Here is a 23,006-nt window from a genome sequence, read left to right as displayed (position 1 = left end):
CATCAGATAAATCGATCGTGCAAGACAGATGACTTTAACAATATTTTTTTAAGTAGCTGCACATCACGAAAGCTACAGAAGCTGAATGTGTAGCAACGCTTGACACAGGCCCCTGTAGCTATTAATCCTTACTGTCCGAATTTCATTTTTTGGCGTCTGAAACGTGTATTGTGTGCACCTGAACTAGCAAGAAGTGAGGAACAAATGATGCGGGTAGTTTTTCGTTTTACAGTAAACTGCCGTTAAGACGAATTCAAATGGACCGCGAAAATTTGTTCGCTTAATCAGAAGTTCGTTTTAACAAGATTGATCCACGAGATTCAAAATCTGCTACCCCATGATGTTCCCAAATATCCACGACACAAAGTATTAAAAGGAGGGGAGAGGGCGCTCGACTCTCACGCGTCCCCTGGTGTTGTTTTCCCCGGACGGCTCTCGCGTATCCTGTAATTAGGCTTCTCCGCGTAGCTAACTCCGGCTGTTGTCGGTGTGGTTGCAGCATAGTACGAGAGATGGCGCGAGTGTTGCGCTGCTAACGCCACTTAACGACAGGGTTACTCGGGCGCGAAAGGGTTGTTCCTCTTTAGCTTGGGATCGGCTAGCTGCACGGACGTTTCGGGCGTGCGCGGACGCGCTTCGCGGGACCGTCCCGAGAAAGGCTTCGGAGTGGGGTACTGGGATCTACGAACTCCATCGTTCGAACGCGCAACCGTTGGCGTGACTGTGCACGCGAACGATTAGGCGTTAGCGCCGAGCATGGGGGCGAACATATTCGCTCGCTATCGATTCGCAGTGTGTCGGACTTCCTCGATTCTTTAGCGCCCATCGGCATGTTCTATTCCTAGTAATTCGGCTGGCTAGATTGGTGTACAAAGTCGCAATAAATGTCCTTTTCATTGTTCACATTACTGTGTCAAGAGCACGTTCGATACCCCACGAAAGAAACAGCTGTAATAGTGAAATGTAGACGTAAACATGGAGATATATTAGGTTGCATGGTATAGTAAAGTTACGGCAGAACTGACCTCCCGATGACCGTCGACAGTAATACAATTAAGCGTCGAGCAATATAGCGACATGGCGTATTTCTGAAGTAACGTTTATTTAACCTCCGTAGTTATTCCGAGACATCCATTGCTTCGGCTATATGCCGCATAGGCAGTTACGGTCCCGCTTTACTGTGGCACTGGCATGACAAGGTCATCCGCGGGCAGGGTGACGTGACGCCGACGCAGTGACGACAATGGAGCGACAAAGGTGGTATGACAATGATGACTATGGTATGACAATAGGAGGACGACGCTGCAATGGCGACAATGGGACGACCATGACAACATGACGACAATTGTATGGCAAAGAATGCATGATAGCTGCTGTTTAACTACGATGGCATGCCAACGATGGTATAATCATGACTGAAAGACAAAATTATGATTACGATAGAATGACAAAAAATTTATAACATAAATGGGCTGACGACGGCGGGACAACAATGGGATGATATTACGGAAGGGAGGACGATGATAAAACAACAGCGTGACGACGATGGCATGAGGACAGTAGGATAGCGAAGTTCGAATAGCGAACATGGAACGGCAATGGTACAATGACGACGACTCTATGGCAACAAATGAATGACGATGACCTAATGACTACTCTAGCTTGACATTGGTGTGAGGGCAATGGGATGACGACCACGGTGTGACGATGACTGTATCACAAAACCTGTATGACGATGATGGCGTGAGGACTATCGCACTGCGAGAGTCGGATGACGAAGTTCGAGTGACGACGATGGAACGACCACGGTGGCATGATGACGGCTCTATGACAACGAATGGATGACAATGACAGTAAAAACATGGAATAATGACAACGATGGCATCACAACGGTATTACGACAGTGGCGTGAAGACGAGTGTATGACGACAATAGCGTGACCATGACTGCATCACAAAGCCTGTATGACGACGATGGCATGACGATGACTGCATCACAAAAGCTGTGTGACGATGATGGCGTGATGAAGACCGCTGGACGAGAGTTGGATGGCGCCGATGAAATCACCACGACGGCATCGCGACGGCGGTATGACAACGAACGCATGACAGGAATTGTAAGACGACGACACATTGGCGATGATTCCATAACAAATGTATGGGAACAATGGTTTGGTGACGAGTGCACGAGTGACATCTTAGTTGAAATCACGAAAAAGAAAGGGGCATGGGCAGGGCATGTAATGAGGAGGGAAGATAACCGATGGCTATTAAGGGTTACAGACTGGATTCCAAGGGAAGGGAAGCGAAGCAGGGGGTGGCAGAAAGTTAGGTGGACTGATTAGATTAAGAAGTTTGCAGGGACAACATGGCCACGATTAGCACATGACCGGCACAGTTAGAGAAGTATGGGAGAGGCCTTTGCCCTACAGTGGGCGTAGTCAGGCTGATGATGATGATGATGATGATGACGACGATTACAATGATTATGATGATGATTATGATGATGATGATGCATGACTACAGTGACGTGATGACGACTATTTTACGAAGGCTGTACGACGAGCGCGGCGTGACGACGACAGTATGACAAGAGTCGGATAACGATGCTGGTGTGACGACGATGAAACAACCGGGAAGGTATCACGGCGGCCGTGTGACAGCGAATGCAGGGCGACTCTATGACGACGAAGGTGTGAGGACGCCGTCGTGACGAAAGTGGGATGGTCGTCAAGAGAATGCTTGAATTACGACGATGCAACAACCAGGATGGAATCCCGACCACGAGCACATTAGTGACCAAAGCTATTAGACTACTTGGGCAACTGAGTTGGCGTAGAAGGAACGATGACACGACGAGAGTCAGACCCCGAAGATGTAATGACGAATATGGAATGACCATGACAGCATCACGACCACGAATATATTTTGGTGGCCCAGGTCGTCTACCCCTGCTTGAGCCATCTTGAGTGGCTCAAGTCAGTACCCAAACTGGGTCACTGGGTTGGTGTGAGAGAAGATAGATAGATAGATAGATAGATAGATAGATAGATAGATAGATAGATAGATAGATAGATAGATAGATAGATAGATAGATAGATAGATAGATAGATAGATAGATAGATAGATAGATAGATAGATAGATAGATAGATAGAAAGATAGATAGATAGATAGATAGATAGATAGATAGATAGATAGATAGATAGATACAAAACGGCTGAAGTAGGCGAAGAATACTAATCACATTAAAAAGGCGGAAACTTCTAGCTGATATAAGGTTAAACATAAGACAGATGTTTTAGTATGTGGCACAGCGGCTCAGATCTCTTTGTGAAGTGTATCACAATATCTAGGAACAGCGCAACACAGGACGAATAAGTACACAGGGCACAGCGCTCTGTCCTGTTTACTCGATCGTCCTGTGTTGCGCTGTTCCTGTTTTTATTCTAAAGATGAATCAACCAGCCCCATTGAACACACCACAATACCCAAGCCATATTGCAGTACAGTCTATAAAGAATGCGCTCTAGACCCAGACGCCCAAATCAAGACCCATCAGCTTAGAATGCAAATCATATCCTCGACGGCAGACTTCCAGGTAAGTCCACCAATGACGCAGTTATAGTAAGAGCGCCTCAAGACGTTGACCTGTGGCACTCCATGCATGAGCTCGAGCTCAGTTCTTTTGCTTTAGTTCGTTTGAACGAATATTTTGCGACATTTTAAATGTTCAGTAGTCCACCATAACAATCTGCCCGACAATACGCCCTACAACAGCTGTAGGCGTGACGTAGGTGGGTCAAAATGTCCAACACTATTGTTATCATAAAATACCGCTATTACATTTCACAGACAGGGCCATGTTCCACATGCGTTAAAGCATCCATTATTGTTTTCCAGAATGTGTGGTAAATTCGGAAAAGACAACTTCGTTTTAGTACACCACTACTGCAGTCCGGGCGTCTATCAGTTTTGCAGCATTCTACACAATCAGCCACCCAGGCTAGGAGGAGGAGGAAAGAGAAAAGAAGAAGGCAGGGAGGTTAACCAGAATAACGTCCGGTTGGCTACCCTGCACCGGGGGAATGGGAAAGGGGAAAGCAAAGATCACAGGGCTAACTGTGCTGAATGAGTTGAGACACAAAATGTCTCTCCCCATTTCACATTCGGAATGATGCAACAAACGATTGTCAATAATTCAGGTACAGCTTTAGAAGCTGGGGGAGACTGGTTTCAATGCGGACACCGGACAAAGCAGTTACAGCGTAAAGCCCATTTTGTGCCACATGCTAGAAGGCATTGCCATTACATCGGCGGCAAACTTGAGGCGCTCTACTCGATGCCACAAAACAGTAGAGAACAGTGTCGCGCGATAAGCAATAAAATGGAAACCAGGGAGCACAGCATTTGTTCACTCTCCGGTTCGTCAACAGGTCGAAGACGTCGCAAAGTCTTTATTTTCTTTTCCAAATGCTTACAAAAACGGTTGTAGGTGACAAGAGTCTATATCTACATTTTACGCCAAGTTGAATTGCCACTGGCTGGTAAGGAGACGAAAGCACTTTTGCTAGAGTAGTAGCTGTTTGGGATTTTTTCGAGAGAGATAGCACAGCTCGCTGAAGGGCACAGATTATTTCCAACATGCTTATGAACATGTAAAGTGCCCCAAAATAATCACTACTATGTCCTCATGGCGGTGATCACGTAAACTGCATATATTTAGTAGATGAAAGCCCATTGTAAAGTTCAAAGACAGTACTCTCTTCACCTCAATCACCGGAATTGGCCTCTTCATCATCGTCCTCATTATCGTAATCAACTTTGTAACTTTCGCTGTTATAGTTTCAGTGACGGCTGCTTTGTCAGCAAGTCAGCAAGACTAGTTTTTGCGGATCCTTTGTATTACACATAATGCATGCTTGCAATAAAGCATTTCAGATGCTAGATTGCCTAGGATTAGAATTAAGGATAAACAGGAAATATATAAACAAACTGAGATAAATGGATTTCATAGTCCTTTCCGAAAACGATGAAGATAATTTGCAGCGAAAGGTTCATGACTCCTACTGACAGTTTAAAGTTGATTTGTGGACTGACGCGCAGACGACTAAGGTAACGGTCAATAGCTTTTCGATTGAACCAGACATCGTTATTAGTGGTTAACCACTTGAAGCTCTGCAAAAGCGTGTTTATCCCGGGAAATTGAAGCAGCAGCCGCGGACTCCGAGAAGGAAATCTCGAGATGAGTCAATATGGGCTGAATCGTTTATGGAAGGCATTTCCAAGTGGTGAACGACAGCTTACCGTCATCCTTGGAAAGTATGCAATCCGTGAATTCTACCACGATAACGTATACGAATGGAATTTGGAGGATGACGGAGAATCTAGAGACGAAGGACAACGCAACGAGCGATAGAACAAAAAGTGGTATGCGTATCTTAAGATACACGAACAGGTAATGTGGATTCGGGAGCAAACAGGTGTAGCCGATATCATAGTTGATATCAAGAGGCAGAAGTACAGTTGACAAGGCCATGATGTGTGTGGGGCAGGTGACTAGTGACATAATAAACTGCCAGAATCAAATCAAGAAGGGACGTAGCAGAAGACAGTCGAGAACCAGGTGGCCGGGGGAGATAAAGAAATTCGCAGGCATAGGATGAAGTTCGCTGACGCAAGACAGAAGTAGTTGGAGACTAGTGGAAGAAGCCTTCCACCGGTGGTGTACATAAACACGCCGGTGAAGAATATTGCGATTACAATGATTATGATGACGATGATGTGTGCTCCTTTGGTGCTCAATGGTGCATGTGTGCTCAATGTGTAATTGTGTTGCAGAAAAAAGCGCAGTGGCCAATGGCTTCAAGAAGGAACATGACGACGAGTAAATTGACGTGTTGTTCCTGCATTGCCCGTGTTCTGTGACCTATCCCTGCGGTGCCCTTCTGCGAAGACTCCAGCAAACCAGAACGCCTACCTTTGAGGGCTACAAATACAGCGTATTGTCTTAGACGCTACCAGGGAACCAAAAGTATAATTTTCCAGAAATAAAAGCGCTACATCTTCAGCCGGTAGCCTCGACCTCCTGTTCGCAAATGGCGAAATCTGGCAAAAGTGATACTGTGGACGCAAGCGCTGACCTTATGGCGGCGACTGTGCCGATGGTAAAGATCACTATGTTTTTTCATGAAAGTGCAGGTACATGTATCGAGTCAAATTACGTCTAACTGGAAAGCGTCGAAGCAGTGTATGCCACCGGCGACTTCAAGCCCACTACATATGCACAAAAAAATTATACTGGCTTTAAATAAATAAATAATACTAAAAAATAGTACTTTAGCACGTGGGAGCACTGAAACACACACTAGCGAAATAAACCCAAAGCGTTGGGTTACGGTCGTTTAGGAATCTTTGTGACATGGATTCGATTCCGCCGAACTATTTGCCATCATAGAGCGACACACCTACTGACACACACCCAGAGACCCAAATTAGCCTCAATGTGGTTAATTGAAGACCAGCGCATACCTCCCGTGCTCAGAGTCTGCATCTTAGACAAACTGAGCACACTGTATGCCTTTAAGTTTCCTAATCTCACGAATATATATAGTCGTCTGCTACTCTCAATTGCGCTTCTCTTCTTCAGGCGCCCATTGCGCGGCTCTAAAAAAGCGCCGCCTACCTGTTTTAGGCATAACACAATTTGCCTGTCTCCAGATTAACTTAACAAACGACGATATCTAACACCTACGTACGCTCTCCTGCTGCCCTTTTATCTCAAGGTTTCTCTCATCATGCTGCATTAAATTCATCGTTCTGTAGATCGCACATTCCATTGTCAAGTGTTCTTGTTGTTTAAATCATTGACAGAGCTTTTGTCAAAATTCAACAATTAACCTTAGTCTTAGAAGGTTTTTTGGCGAACTTAACCGGAGCCTCACCCTCGGTGCGATATACCTCAAGGCAATTGTCAACTTAATGCACGAGTGTGGGCGGTATTTGTGTCTTCGAAGAGTTTTCATTCATGCTCATTCAAGCCAACATTTTCTTCTTTTCCATCAACACTTCTATTTCTCCCTATTTTTAGTCTATTTCCTTTCCCAATGCTCAGCAGCTGGCCGCAATTTCGTTTCAGGCCGACTTTAAAGATTTCCTATCACAACAGGTGCCTCTCTCTCTGCATACGCCAGGAAAAAAATTCAATGAAGAATGTCAGTGTGAACGAATGGTCTGAACCGACCGACCGACCGACCGACCGACCGACCGACCGACCGACCGACCGACCGACCGACCGACCGACCGACCGACCGACCGACCGACCGACCGACCGACCGACCGACCGACCGACCGACCGACCGACCGACCGACCGACCGACCGACCGACCGACCGACCGACCGACCGACCGACCGACCGACCGACCGACCGACCGACCGACCGACCGACCGACCGACCGACCGACCGACCGACCGACCGACCGACCGACCGACCGACCGACCGACCGACCGACCGACCGACCGACCGACCGACCGACCGACCGACCGACCGACCGACCGACCGACCGACCGACCGACCGACCGACCGACCGACCGACCGACCGACCGACCGACCGACCGACCGACCGACCGACCGACCGACCGACCGACCGACCGACCGACCGACCGACCGACCGACCGACCGACCGACCGACCGACCGACCGACCGACCGACCGACCGACCGACCGACCGACCGACCGACCGACCGACCGACCGACCGACCGACCGACCGACCGACCGACCGACCGACCGACCGACCGACCGACCGACCGACCGACCGACCGACCGACCGACCGACCGACCGACCGACCGACCGACCGACCGACCGACCGACCGACCGACCGACCGACCGACCGACCGACCGACCGACCGACCGACCGACCGACCGACCGACCGACCGACCGACCGACCGACCGACCGACCGACCGACCGACCGACCGACCGACCGACCGACCGACCGACCGACCGACCGACCGACCGACCGACCGACCGACCGACCGACCGACCGACCGACCGACCGACCGACCGACCGACCGACCGACCGACCGACCGACCGACCGACGGACGGACGGACGGACGGACGGACGGACGGACGGACGGACGGACGGACGGACGGACGGACGAACGGACGGACGGACGGACGAACGAACGAACGAACGAACGAACGAACGAACGAACGAACGAACGAACGAACGAACGAACGAACGAACGAACGAACGAACGAACGAACGAACGAACGAACGAACGAACGAACGAACGAACGAACGAACGAACGAACGAACGAACGAACGAACGAACGAACGAACGAACGAACGAACGAACGAACGAACGAACGAACGAACGAACGAACGAACGAACGAACGAACGAACGAACGAACGAACGAACGAACGAACGAACGAACGAACGAACGAACGAACGAACGAACGAACGAACGAACGAACGAACGAACGAACGAACGAACGAACGAACGAACGAACGAACGAACGAACGAACGAACGAACGAACGAACGAACGAACGAACGAACGAACGAACGAACGAACGAACGAACGAACGAACGAACGAACGAACGAACGAACGAACGAACGAACGAACGAACGAACGAACGAACGAACGAACGAACGAACGAACGAACGAACGAACGAACGAACGAACGAACGAACGAACGAACGAACGAACGAACGAACGAACGAACGAACGAACGAACGAACGAACGAACGAACGAACGAACGAACGAACGAACGAACGAACGAACGAACGAACGAACGAACGAACGAACGAACGAACGAACGAACGAACGAACGAACGAACGAACGAACGAACGAACGAACGAACGAACGAACGAACGAACGAACGAACGAACGAACGAACGAACGAACGAACGAACGAACGAACGAACGAACGAACGAACGAACGAACGAACGAACGAACGAACGAACGAACGAACGAACGAACGAACGAACGAACGAACGAACGAACGAACGAACGAACGAACGAACGAACGAACGAACGAACGAACGAACGAACGAACGAGCGAGCGAGCGAGCGAGCGAGCGAGCGAGCGAGCGAGCGAGCGAGCGAGCGAGCGAACGAACGAACGAACGAACGAACGAACGAACGAACGAACGAACGAACGAACGAACGAACGAACGAACGAACGAACGAACGAACGAACGAACGAACGAACGAACGAACGAACGAACGAACGAACGAACGAACGAACGAACGAACGAACGAACGAACGAACGAACGAACGAACGAACGAACGAACGAACGAACGAACGAACGAACGAACGAACGAACGAACGAACGAACGAACGAACGAACGAACGAACGAACGAACGAACGAAGGTTTTCCTTGCTAAGTCCGCCGCTCATTGACCATCTGCGATTGTTCTTCCACCACTGACAACTACGAAACCGATCGAAAGCGGCAAAGAAAGCTATTCGCATGGAAAAAAAATTTAAAAAAGAGAAACTCCATAGATATCATGGGTGTCTGTGACCGCGTTCTTTCAAGTGTAGCACAATACCGTTCCTCGACTGACACAGCGTTTCAATAACCTTTCATATTGATTCATTCAACTGAAAGATGCTTGTGAAGCGCATCATATAAGACATAAAACAGTGCGCATAAAGAAGGACACAGGTGTAATGACACCCACCAGTAGTGTTGAAACCAAAAGTTAAAGCTTGTATTGACTCATTAACGTATATAAAAAAGCACGGATATGCGCATTGCTTGAGTTGCCGAAGCCTTCTGAATCAATTAACGTTAAAGAAAAGATTGTCCAATAAAACAGCATTACTGCGTCATGCAAACCAATTGAAGTTCGGCTAAAGTGGTTTTGCTTTTCTTCCATCGTTTCTCGCGATACAGCTGCCCCAAAATGCAACGCTGCCACCAGCCTTAGGCATCCTTTATTCGACCACGTTTCATCAAATGAAGCCTCCATATTTCCGTTAACTTCTGTGTGGCTTCAATTTGAGAAGCGATATGGTTCAAATATGATATGAAAATGACCTGATCAATGGTGTACAGCAGCGACAAATAACTGGCATCTTGGTGATACAAACAGCCGGAAAGATATGGAGACGGGATCACCACTGTCATAGTTAACATTAAAAGATAAGTTAGATATAGTTAGTATGCTAGATTGTTATATATATATAGCAAAATGTAACTAGCTTATGTATGCTTTGGAATTTAAAAGGACCAAGATCTAAAGGGAGTGCGATTAGAAATTATTGATCGTCATCATCATTAAGTCGAAGTGGAATGTCGATGTATTAGAGTGTTCTAAACTACAGAAATGACTGCTAAATTATTCTGGTTTTTTTCAGTTTCATCTGGTAAGCTTTGTAAGTACATTACAATTATGCAATTTGCCTGCGACATGTGCTTCTTGACCAGTATTCATTGGGATAGGCACGGACGCTGCTCTTTCGACGATGCTGTAGCTACTCTCTTTCGAGCACTTTCAAGGTCACTCAGCGATGATTATAGAACGCTAGAAACGCAACGCATTTTGTCTTGGACGTTACGAAGGGCCATAAAGATTCATTCTGCAAGAAAAAAATCGGCACAACTTCAGCCGACATGCTCCAGCTCCGATTCCCAAATGGCAAAATCTGGCAAAAGTGATATTGTCGACCCAAGCACCGACCTTAAGTTGGGCGTTCTGCCGATGGCGAAGGCCGCTTGACAATTTCTTAAAACGTGCAGCAGTCTCGTCTTCATAAGTCCCAAAGATCGACGGACTCTGAGGCGGAGAACACGATGTATTTCTTTGGCGTGTTCCTTCTGTGTATCTTGTCCGCGAACGGTAAGACAGCATCAGTAGTGACATAGTGCTCTATCTTCGCAGTTGCGCTATCTTTTAATTTGCACAACACAATGCCACGTGATTTTTCAATTCTATCATGTTAGTGATTTCAATTTGAGAAGAACATTGTACCTGTAATAAGGTTATTCCTTTAAGCACGTGAGTGCGTCATTGATTCAGGAGATGTCTGTTGAGTGACTCACGGAATTTCCTTGTGGACTGCAACGAAATTATTTAAATCTATTGATTGGCGAATTTTTGTGCTTGCTCTTGCGGCTACTTGAAAAATGAGTCATTCAGATATGTGTTTGCGCGCGTTTTTATCGCGATGATTTTATGGCCTTCTATTCCTTGATGCGCGTGCGCATGGCACGCCTTTAATATTAGGTTTCTTAAAACATCTATTGATTTTGTTGAAAAAGTATGCTTACGGTGCTTCTGTCTTGTGCCTTTTTCTTCGAATAGCCCACTCTAAGGGGGCCTACATCCCCATTTGCGTACATTCAATGAACAACAGTATATACTTGAATAGCTGGGCCGCAATTTTGTAGTGATGCCCTTCGATCGATTCTGTGCCACTCACCGTTCACCGATCACCCTCCGTTCAAGGCTGGCCGATCTCATTGATAGCCTGGTCGGCGCGTCGCTTTGATAAGGTAGAAGCTTGGGTGAGTTGGTGATTCAATATCGACACGTGTGCACAGCGTGAAAGACGAGGAGTGAAGGAAGAACACAACACAGGCGCTGACTTCAACTGAACTTTATTTGCGAAATCGCCAGAACTATATACATAAGCAAAAGTAACAAAAAACAACCTTTGCATCGTGCGACACATGAACCCCTATTGCGTCACAGCCAGGTACTTGATTTCGTTTTCGGTGAGGGCAATAGACGGCATGCTGATGCAAAGGTCACCCAGCTGCTGTATCTTGTCAGCCTCTATGATTTCACGTGTAAGCTGTTCTTGGTGTTTGGAGATTACGACGCACTTTTCAAATTCAGGGTCACAATGGCAGTCTCTGCAGTGAATGCCGATATGACCTTGAACGGCGGTGTAAAAACTGTAAACATGCTCTTTCAATCGCTCATTTAAACATCTGCCTGTTTGGCCAACGCATTTCTTTCCGCAAGTCAGGGGAATCATGTAAGCCATGTTCTTATGTTCTTCCTTCCGTCCTCGTCTTTTGCGCTTTGCACACATGCGTCGCTTTGATCACCGACGAAGCACTAAAATAGATCGAAAAGGAATGGCATCGCCAACGGCATCGCTACAAAAACGCGGCGCTGTTCGTCCTCCTCCTGTCACATTATTTTGGTGGAGCAAATATTTTTTTTTAGATAAGACAAACTTTAAACGTTGCGAATGGGGCGCCGCGATTTCTCGCGTACCATGTTCTGTTGCTACGCATGAGTCAGGCCCCGAGTTTCATTCACGACTTTATTTTATTTATTTATCCAGAAACACTCGTTCATGGAAATACCTAGGAAACTCTGGTGATGGAAATTAACCCTCAGCCATTCACCCCGGCGTTCTTTATACACGCCAGAACTTGGGTTGGGACATTTATTTATTTATTTATTTATTTATTTATTTATCTATTTATTTATTTGTGCTGCCAGTCTGGATGCCAGACTTAAGGCACGAACTAGCGTGGTTGCTTGGGCTAGTTGGTAATTCATGATCAAAAATAACGTACAGCGCGGAGGACAAGGACTACGAGAGACGACATGCACAGCGCTGACTTCCAGCAATATTTTATTGCGCTGCCTCATCGTGTGTGTATATGTAAGAGGGGGCATGCGCAGAAAATGAAAGGCAGTCACCAGGGGTACGTGTTCTAACAGCAAGTCACTGTACTAAGAGCATGTTCACTTGAAAAAAAAAGAACGAGCATTACGATTTCTATCTGTTTAGATACGTGACTTCACCAGGGGTCAGCGCGATAGAGGGGGCCCTAACGCACGTACTACCAAGTTTTCTGATGAAATCAGCTTCCACAATTTCCCGGGTGAGCTGTGTCTCGCTAAAACTGCAGTATCTTCAAAGAGGGGCACGCAGCCGCATTCCCGGCAATGGGTGCCCAAGTGGCCTTGTTACAGTGCTCTCTTAGGCGATCGTTTAAGCACCTGCCTGTCTGTCCAACATACTTACTGCCACTAGACAGGGGAGTATGGTAGACTACATTCGTTGTGCACGTCACAAAACGTTTGCTGTGCCCAACAGAGCAACAACTATTATGTGATTGAGGCGCGCTTACACGCTTACAGAGCCTTGCCAACTTTTCCGGGGCTGAGAAAACGACTGTGATTCCTGCACGCTGCCCAATTTTCTTTAGCCTGTGGGAGACATCATGCACATACGGTAGCACTCCAAACCTGCGTCTTTCAGCCAGCTATTTCCTTGACTGAGCGGGCTCATCACGTTTTGTGCGCCTCCCGGCATTCTCTCCCGCATTCCGCGGGCGAGAAGATGGCGCGCTTCAAGCCACCATCCTGCTCAGTTCGCCCTTGCACGTTTTTCCACGCGCTTACGGCATACGGGGAGAGGTCGCGATCTTATCCACTTTATACGGTGGCTCAAGGCGACTTTGGCGTTGACTTCAACTACGATGGCAAAAATTCGCTTGGAGCATCTACACGGGGTTATTATTTTTAAGTTCTCCCAATTTTTTTTAAGTCACCCGTGGCAGATAACATAGTTCTAGTCCTTGAGCTGGATTATTCAGAGAGGCGGACATTACTTTCACGAGAAATCGAAACACATATTCAACTGAGTAACAAAAATACCTAATTAACTTGTTAAATAATCATTTGCGGCGCACAGGACAAATTACGAATTGTAGCCAGTGAAGTTGCAAGGCGTATACACTTGGAATAAATTTCCAGATTGACACCAGTTTGGAGGTATGCGGGATCAAATTCGCCACAAAAATCCGCCTGTGTTCCACTTTGTTAACAAAACGCGCTTTCATGCATTGAAGAACAAAAGCAAATGGCACGCCCGTTCCTTTTATCCCGCAGTTTGGGAAATAATGTCTACAAACTAGTGTCAACCTCGAAGTTCATTTCAAATAAATACGCCTTCCACACTCACCGGCTACCATTTGTAAATAGCAATATGGCGCGTAATGTAATTAATCAAGAAGTTAATAAGTGAATTTTCGTTATTTGGTTGAATAAGTGTTTCGATTTCTAGCAATAGTAATTTGCGCTTCTTAGTATATTCCAGCTTAACGACAAGAATTATGCTATCTGCCACAGACAATTTTACGTATAATTCCTATCGCTATAAAGAGCACAAGGTAACATATATGGAGCACACAGTATGGCTGCGGTATTAACAGTTGAAGTTTACATATTCGCAATAAATGGAATAAAGTAAATTTCGGGCAGTCGCAAACCAAATACATAGGACTTCGGAAGGCTGTAAGAACTCTCTCAACATATTTGCTTTGTGACGCAGGAGTTGCTAGGATTTGCACATATCTGCCACGGCCTTTTCTTCCCGTTAGAGCCGTCGCTGACGGTACGCTGATGGTACGCTGGTGGTACGCTGGTGGTACGCTGACGCACGTGTCATTATGTTTCCATATCTGAAAGGTTTCATGAATTTCACAGGCCTTTCACGTCTTCCATCGGCCAAGAGTATGCGAGGGATGTTGCTGTCCGTGCGTCGTTGTCGCGCGGATTTCGCATTTAGATGTATACCTGACCAATCTCTGAAATGTCGGGACGCTGCCATTTCGCCAATATTAGTTTAAATACTTCATTTTATTTTGGCGGGGAGGGGGGGGGGGGGGGGAGCGGACAGCAGTGGGCAGTATGACGGCCGTGCACAGACACCTGAGGCGTAAGTGAGACATTTGTGCCAGCCACGGGGGGGGGGGGGCGGCGACGTTATTTGCGGGCTCGGACACGCTGACATTCGACACGTTAAGTCTCCACGAGAAACACCAGCCGCGATCTCACGACATTAAAACAAAGTCCAGCAGTTGTCGTCAAGAGGCCATGTGCTTAGAGTTAGCGGCCTAACTATAGAGGAAAAATGGCAATCGCAAAGACGGCGTCATGTCGGTGCGACTCATTTTTGAAAAGCGAAAAAAAAAAGATTCAAAATGTTATGCAAGCATTACGCGTAAAACGTACGTGTGGACGACGTGTAAGGTCCATTCCATATATTTTCAATAAGATCAGATGCGTATTTCAAAAATTTTGATGGAAATTTTTCGGTGCGCTAAAAGGCGTGTTTGCAGGTGCCTGAACTAGATGCCGCCACTATACTGAGCAAGGCTAGGGAAAGCGTTGATTGTGCGTCTCGTCTAGAGAGAGAGAGGCAGAGAGAGAGAGAGAAACTTTTATTGTCTTCAACAATTTACGTGCAATGGTCTGATCCCCTTTAGTCCAAGGCCCCGCTAGCGTCGGCCGCCTGCTTGACCTGTCTTATGAAGGACTGTTGTCCCGCCAGGTCTGAGCTGGTTAGCTGTGCCTCCCATTCCTCCATTGTGTGGTGTGTTTTATCAAATGGGTGTGATTCACAATCCCAAGTAATGTGTTGTAGTGTTGGTATGCCGCCGCACCACGGGCAGTCGGGCGTTTAGCGAGTGGGGAACATGGCATTCTGTAATTTAAGGTGGGGGAGTAACCCGGTCTCAATTTTGCGCCAGCTGGCGGCTTCCTCTCCACTAAGTTGTGGGTGAGGGGGAGGGTATTTTTTTCTGGTTGCACGCTGACGAGCGAGAATCTCCCGGTCATTCGTTGGATCGGGGTTTTTACAGTGGCTACCTGGGACCGTCCCAGTCGAGTCGGCCCGGTCAATAATACCTCGGGCTAGTGAATCGGCCTGTTCATTCCCCTCAAGGCCTGTGTGACCTGGGCACCATAAGATCCCGGCCGGTTGCCGTAAATTATTGCTGTGCTTTCGTGTCGACGATTGCCACTGCGTACCCCCTGACGTCCTTTTGGGCATCACTGACGTTCGAGTGTACGTTCGAATACGCGGCTGCGTCCGTGTATATTGCGTTATACGTAGGATTATTTTCATACATTGTTCTAATATGTTGTGCGCGTGCTTTTCGCCTCGCTTTATTGTAGTCCGGGTGCATGTTTTGGGTATGGGGGCCACTGTTATTCGAGCTCGTATTGAGGTCGGTAGTGGTAATACGTGTTTGCTTATAAATTGTGGGTGTGGGGAAATACCTGTCTTTGTCAGTAGGGCCCGCCCTGCGTGAGTGTAGCTCAAGCGTTCCCTCTGAGAGATTAGTGTGGCTTGTTTTAGCTCTTCGAATGTGTTGTGTATTCCTAAGGCTAGCAGGCGCTCTGTGGACGCCCCGGGGCCTTGGGTAACCCGAAGGCCGCTTTGTAGGCTGATCTTTTGATGATGTCGACCTGCCTCTCCTCCTCATGACTAAGGAACTGGTAGGGCAGGCCGTACGTGGTATGTACGTGGCCGTACGTGGTAGGGCTTATCACTAGTGCTTGGACGAGCCTCAGCGTGTCGTGTTCTCGCATGCCCGCTTTACGATAAGTTACGCGACGGATCATTTGTGCAATGTTATATGCGGTGGTTTTCAGTGTGTTGATGGTGTGGGATGCTTTCCTGCTACTTTGGAGCCAGAAACACATGATCCGCATCGCCTTAACTTCTTGGACCGTGGGTCCTTCCACAACGATGTTGACAAGTCCGTTGGATATATAGCCCCTCGAGTGTACCCGAATGACCTGATATTTTTCGGGGGCACATTTGAGGCCACTGCTCCTCGAGAATTTGTCTACTGCCTCGGCTGCTTGTTGTAGTACTTGTTCTTTATGTCCCAGAGGGCCTCTTGCTGCCCACAGCGTTATGTCGTCCGCGTAAAGTGTGTAACCCAAATCGGGGATTTGGTCCAGCTGTCGCGCCAAGCGACACAGAAAGGGTGAGATTATTGCCCCTTTGGGTGTTCCGATACTGGGAATCTTGAACTTTCGGGAAACGATTTGACCGATTCCTATTGTGGCGGTGCGGTTGGCGAGAAAAGCCCGCACGTAGTTGTACGTTCGTTCTCCGCATCCCGTCAATTCGAGTTCCTCCCTTATTGTTTTCTGCGAAACGTTATCAAATGCCCCCTTGAGGTCTAGTGCGAGCACTAGTCTTTCCTCTCCGCGGGCGATGTTAGCTATCACTTCTCTCATCAGTAAGAATGTGTCTTAACAGGATAGCCCCGTACGGAACCCTATCATGGTGTTTGGAAACCATCTTATTTCTTCAAGGTACCGCTGCAGTCTTATTTGTACTACTTGTTCGTATCTCGTCTGGAGGATCACATCTCGCCGCCTGCGTCTGCACACCTCTACAGAGCAGCAACATGGCGGCGCTCATGCCGTTACCGATTTCATCTCCTCTAGAGTTGCTTATATAGCCGCGCCCCTCTCTGCATCGAACCACGATGGTGACGACAAAGACGATTTGCACGAGAGTGCACGCAGGCTCAATAAAAGAATACTGAGTTCCCTACTCTCGGTTGTGCCGACAGAGTGCGACAGGATGACTTCCTTGCTCCACAACCACTCAGAGAGCAACAACGGCAACGACTTCTCGCAATAAAGCTTCCGTTCTCAGTGATCCGCGACAATACTAACTGTATGGCAATGTGCTTGCGTGAAGCCTAGACCTTGATGGAGAGTTCGTGGTAAACTTGAGGACGGATGGGTGAACGGAGCTTATGTGCACGCCCTCTGAAACGGGCGTTGTGGCCGGTGCCACCCAGTTCGTCATCTTTGCCTCTATTCTGTGTCTAATATGTGATGTCCAAAACATGGCGCGTATGACGTGTTTCACGCTCCGCCGTCACTTTCGGAGCAACGCAGTCTGCAAAAAAAAAAAAGAAATAAAAGCATAGCCTTCGAGATATGCTTCGGCTTTTCAAAGTGACCACAGTCACTGGGGCGCGGATTTAGATAGCACCTATCGATGTGTGAGCAAACACGAAGGTGGATGAATGAACGGCGCGTATCAGCCTCCTTTTTAAACTGGCTAGTCGCTGGTGCACCAAAACCAGTGATTAATTTAATTTCTGTCGGGTTACGCGAAACATCCAAACATACAGTACTTATCGCACTAAAAAGGTCATTGTTCTTTCGTTCTGCATTTCCCCAACATTTCTGCCATCAGTTTACCAAAATCCGCTTTTATCTATTCGTGACCACAGATTAATTCCAATATCCACAGTTACCTTTAAAGGTAAAATCCTTGGGAAAGACAACTACGTTCTCTTTTATTGGTGGATGAATACTGCGACATGCAAACAATCGTGCTCAGTTTAATATAGACAGTAACCGCTAGGGGGCATCATAGCACGCATTGGCAGCCCTGTAGCGTGCTCTCGTGCCACTCTTGCGACCATCCGTCGGTATAAGCCCGTTTTGAACCTACTCTAAAGTTTTATTCTACACTCTACAGCCTGCTGAATAGCAGTCTACAGTAATGTTTTCTACTCTACAGCATGCTTTTACAGCAGCCTACAGTTGTCTTCTCTACTCTACAGCCTATTCTACAGCCTGCTTTACAGCAGCCTACTCTACAGTTTTCTTCTCTACTCTACAGCATACTTTGCAATAGTCTACAGTTTTCTTCTCTACTCTACAGCCTGCTTTACAATAGTCTACAGTTCTCTACTCTACAGCCTATTATTCTACAGCCTGCTTTACAGCAGTCTACAGTTTTCTTCAACCTTTGCCCCACCAGGGCCCGACAGCTGAAAGGCAGTGGAGTTGCCCTTTTTATGCAGGTTTGGAGGAACCAAGGCTCGTCTACCCTCGGCTCCTCGAGGAACGGTCTTCAGACGGAGCGATGGTGATGCGGGTGCACGACCAACTGACGCTGAACCTTCGGAAAGCGTCGGTAGCGGCGCCCGAATTGCGAGTCCTCACGGAAGAAGATGGAAAGACTGTCACGCACATTGTACGTACACGCACACACGAAATCTCCCAGATCCCCGGATGTAGTAGCGGTCCCAGAGACGTATGTAGCTGGCCCGGAAGCCACCGCAGTGTCAAGAGAGTTCACGAAAACATCAGAAAGAGTAAGCCGGCACCCAAAGGGTCACTAAAGATGAACACTACATCATCTTGGAAGGTATGGCACAAAAGGAGACGACACATAACACTAGACGACGGGTCGTTTTCGATTTCGCCATTTCTTTTAAAAATGAACCCGTGCCGACAAGGTCAACAAGAAGTCCTATCTCAAGTACTGAATCAGTTTAGAATAGTAAAATACCCTTTCAAGATTCTGTTTTCATTAAGTAGGCGGCAAGAAAGCTAGCGAAGGAAACGAAGGGGATTTTTTTCCATCCTAGTTTTCGCGCCTGAACTTAAGTGCCGGCACGTATTATGTGACGTCAGAACTTACAATCTATTTTCCGTCGTTGGGTCGTTAGATCGCAGAAAAATCACTCAATGCACGGTGCACGGGCGCTTTTTTTGCATTTGGTGTCCACTTGAAATGCGACCGCGTACTTAGCAGCGCAACACAATAGGTGCTACACCACCACGGTGGCCGGTCATAGAGCCAATGAAGTGTCGCTATTCCCACAATGGTGATAGTATTGCTGGAACTATTACACGAGGCGTCGTTCGTACCTTCTTGGTTCTGACTTAAAACATTTGTGCGATCAAGGTACGGACAGTATGATCTGTGCGAAGCGATACATCATCTAGTTGCCCACAGGCTACAGGACCATTTAGCGTCAAGTATAGGAATTCAAATAGAACGATAACCACTGTATGCAAGACAAGTATGGTGCAACTGTAAATACATGTAAATCCCTCACATATTCTAATGCCGCACCTGCAAAAAAAAAATACGCTGTAGCTTCGGCCGGAAGGCGAAGCATCGGTTGGCAAAGCAAATTTTAGACAGCTATACGAAGTAAGAATATCGGCCGTATAAGCTCATTAACTCATCAACTCAATTGGATTAATTAGCTAATTGGGTTAAGTGGGCTCATTAACTGAATTAACAAGCATGGTGTCACGCGCGCACAGGAAAACATCTCAAAAGATGTGAGGTGCTGACCGTGGACACTCGCTGACAAAATGCTGGCGTTAGGAAGAGTGGCAGCAGCACCGAGAGAATTGGCCTTCGTGCTGCCTCTCGCTTCAACGCGAACTCTGCGGCGAGAGCACGGCTCACACAAAGCGATCAGCCCTCGGCGCGATTAGACTCTGTCCCCATCGTAGAACGCTTTGAAGATAGGACCCACCCGCCGTGGTTGCTCAGTGGCTATGGTGTTGGGCTGCTGAGCACGAGGTCGCGGGATCGAATCCCAGCCATGGCGGCCGCATTTCGATGGAGGCGAAATGCGAAAACACCCGTGTATTTAGATTTAAGTGCCCGTTAAAGAACCCCAGGTGGTTGAAATTTCCGGAGTCCTCCACTACGGCGTGCCTCATGATCAGAAAGTGGTTTTGGCACGTAAAACCCCATAATTTAATTCTTTAAGATAGGACCCGGGCGGCTGCGCTCAGCCGTGCCATACGCAGCCGCCGCCGGAGTAGAACGCGCCATCGTGCTCATTCAAGCCAACATTTTCCTCTTTGTCTTCTACAACTTTTCTCGCTTCCTCCTTTGACCCTTTATTCCCTTCCCCAATGCTCAGCAGCTGGACACAACTTCGACTCAGGCGGAACTCTCAGCTTTTCAATCACAACAGATTCCTCTCTCTGTACATACGCTAGGAAAAAAAATCAATGACGATTGTCAATATAGGCGAATGGCCTGAACGAACGAACGAACGAACGAGCGAGCGAGCGAGCGAGCGAGCGAGCGAGCGAACGAACGAACGAACGAACGAACGAACGAACGAACGAACGAACGAACGAGCAAGCGAACGTACGTACGTACGTTATCCTAGCCAAGTCCACCCATTGACCATCGACCTTGGTTCACTGACCACCGACAACTACAAAAAAGGGGCGAAAACGGCAAAGAAAGCTATTCACATGAAAAAAAATAATAAATAGACATCGGGCTGTCCGACGGGCCCACGACGCGGCGGAGAGGCTTGGCCTCTCTGTCCCGACGTGGAAGCGGCTCGCTGTGCGCTAACGCGCGCCCAGAAGGACCACAATAAAGTCAGTCCGTCCGTACCCAATTTATTGAATGGCGAACTCTTGCGTTTGATTTTATCATTACTTGAACAACGAGTCATTCAGGTATGTGTGCGTACGCGTTTTTATCGCGAAGTGTTTATGCCCTTCTATTACTTGATGCGTGTGTGCATGGCGTGCCTCTGTTAGGTTTCTTTAAGATTTATTGCTTTGTAGAATAAGTACGTTTGTGGGGCTTCTGCAATGTGTCTCTTTCTTCGGATAGCCGGCTCTAATGTAGCCTGCTTTTGTATTTGTGAACAGTCAATAAACAAATGTATATACTCGAATAGCTCAGCCGCAATCTTGTAGCAATGCCATTCACTCGATTCTGTGCCGTTGTTATCACCTACCGTTCACGGCTGGCCTATCTCACTGACAGCCCTGGCGGCCCGTCGCTTTGAACACTGATGAAACGCGAAAAAAAAAAACGAAGCGAAAAGGAATAGCATCGCAAAAGGCATCGCTACAAAAACGCAGAAGAGGGCGCGCTTCCTTCTCATCCTCCCCCTTGCGCACCCGAGATAGAGCCACCATACCTTTCGGCTCACCCTTGCATGTTTTAACTCGTAGCATATGGCAAGTGGCCGCGATGTTATCCTACTTGGACTTTACATGAAGCGTTACGGCAATGGCAACGCCATCGCCGCCGACGATATCGGAAATGCGCCCAGGGTGTCCATATATTTGCTATCGCAATAAAGAGGCAAGTTTACCGACACAATCCTACAGCAGAAAAAAAGTAATGAAATCATTAGAGCATGACGGGTGTGATAAGTTAAAGCGCAAACTTTCTGAAGTTGAAACGAAGAGAAAATTCCTCCTGTGCCCGCGCCATCAAGTGGCGCGAGCACTTCACTGCTGGCGCCATCTCTCGTCGAAACTACGCGAATACTACGAAAATCTTCCGTGGTCATGCCAGATTGATCGGACGATGCGTGTGTGCTCTGCTATGTGCTCTCTCTCTCTCTCCCTTCCCCATCTTTCATCGCCCCCATCCCTCTCCCATGTGTGGGGTAGCAAACCGGTTAAGCTAAACTGGTTAACCTCCCTGCCTTTCCTTCTCCACTTTTTGCTTCCTTCCTTCCTTCTGTGGTCACGTGTATGTCACGCCCATAGAAGCCAATGAAAAGCTGACAGCCACTTTAGTATACGCTAAAAAAATGAAGGCGAAAGCCTGCGCGCTCACGAGACATTCGTTAAATTGCTTGATGTTTTCATGCCTTCACGAAAGCTTATTCAGCACTGATGGGAATGGCTGACAGTCTTGCATGTGATCGTTGCGGATGCGAAAAGAAGATTGACCACTTATCGTGCCATTGTCGTCAATTTGAACCACAAGGACAATCCATGACCAACACATTCAGGAAACTAGATGATCGCCATCTGAGTGCGCAGACAGTACTAAGACGCCGTCCCCACTGGTCATCGGCTCAGAAGGCCGTAAAGACACTTTTGTGCTTTCTGAGAACGTCTGGTTTGCACGAGCGGCTCTGACTCTATTACTTCCTATTACTTGTTCTGTACGTTCATGTCTCTATTCTCTCTCTTCCTCTTCTCCCTTCCCCAAACATTCTCCCCTCTCTCTCATTCGAATGCGCTACTTCCTATTACTTGTTTTCTAGCACCAAAGGTCGCGAGTTCGAGTGCCTTAATTGACTATATTCATTAACTCTGCCTTAATCAACACCAAAGGTCGCGGGTTCGACACCTACCACTGGTCGTGGATTCCACCATCAATGGTGGCAACACCAATTTTGGTCCCACCAAAGGGCGAGGCTTCGACTGCCAACAAATGTAGTGGGTTCGAGTGCCTTAATTAACTTTATTTGAATTAACTATGCCTTCATCAATTTTAGCTTAACTAACACCAATGGTCGTGCGTTCGACCATCAATGGTGCCAACATCAATTTTGGTGCCATCGAATTTTGGTCCCACCAAAGTCGAGGGTTCGACTACCACCAATGGTTGTCGGTGGCAACATCAATCTTGATGTCATTGAATTTTGGTGCCACAACGCC

General features: G+C 47.8%; 1 protein-coding gene across 1 annotated transcript in view; it reads left to right on the top strand.

Moving 5' to 3' along the window:
- Nucleotides 1-10,793: 10,793 nt before the first annotated feature.
- LOC126544922 (venom metalloproteinase BumaMPs1-like) overlaps nt 10,794-23,006 on the top strand; it is a 33,741-nt gene continuing 21,528 nt past the window's right edge. Inside the window, exons 1-2 of the mRNA XM_050192471.3 lie at nt 10,794-10,859; nt 18,623-18,795. Of these exons, the coding sequence (XP_050048428.1) occupies nt 10,814-10,859; nt 18,623-18,795 (219 nt within the window). The 5' untranslated portion in view covers nt 10,794-10,813. The remainder of the gene's footprint in view (nt 10,860-18,622; nt 18,796-23,006) is intronic.

This window comes from Dermacentor andersoni, chromosome 10, assembly GCF_023375885.2.
Source record: "Dermacentor andersoni chromosome 10, qqDerAnde1_hic_scaffold, whole genome shotgun sequence".
NCBI lineage: Eukaryota > Metazoa > Arthropoda > Arachnida > Ixodida > Ixodidae > Dermacentor > Dermacentor andersoni.
Note: the sequence above shows the minus strand (reverse complement) of the source record. Positions and strands in the feature narration are given on the sequence as shown.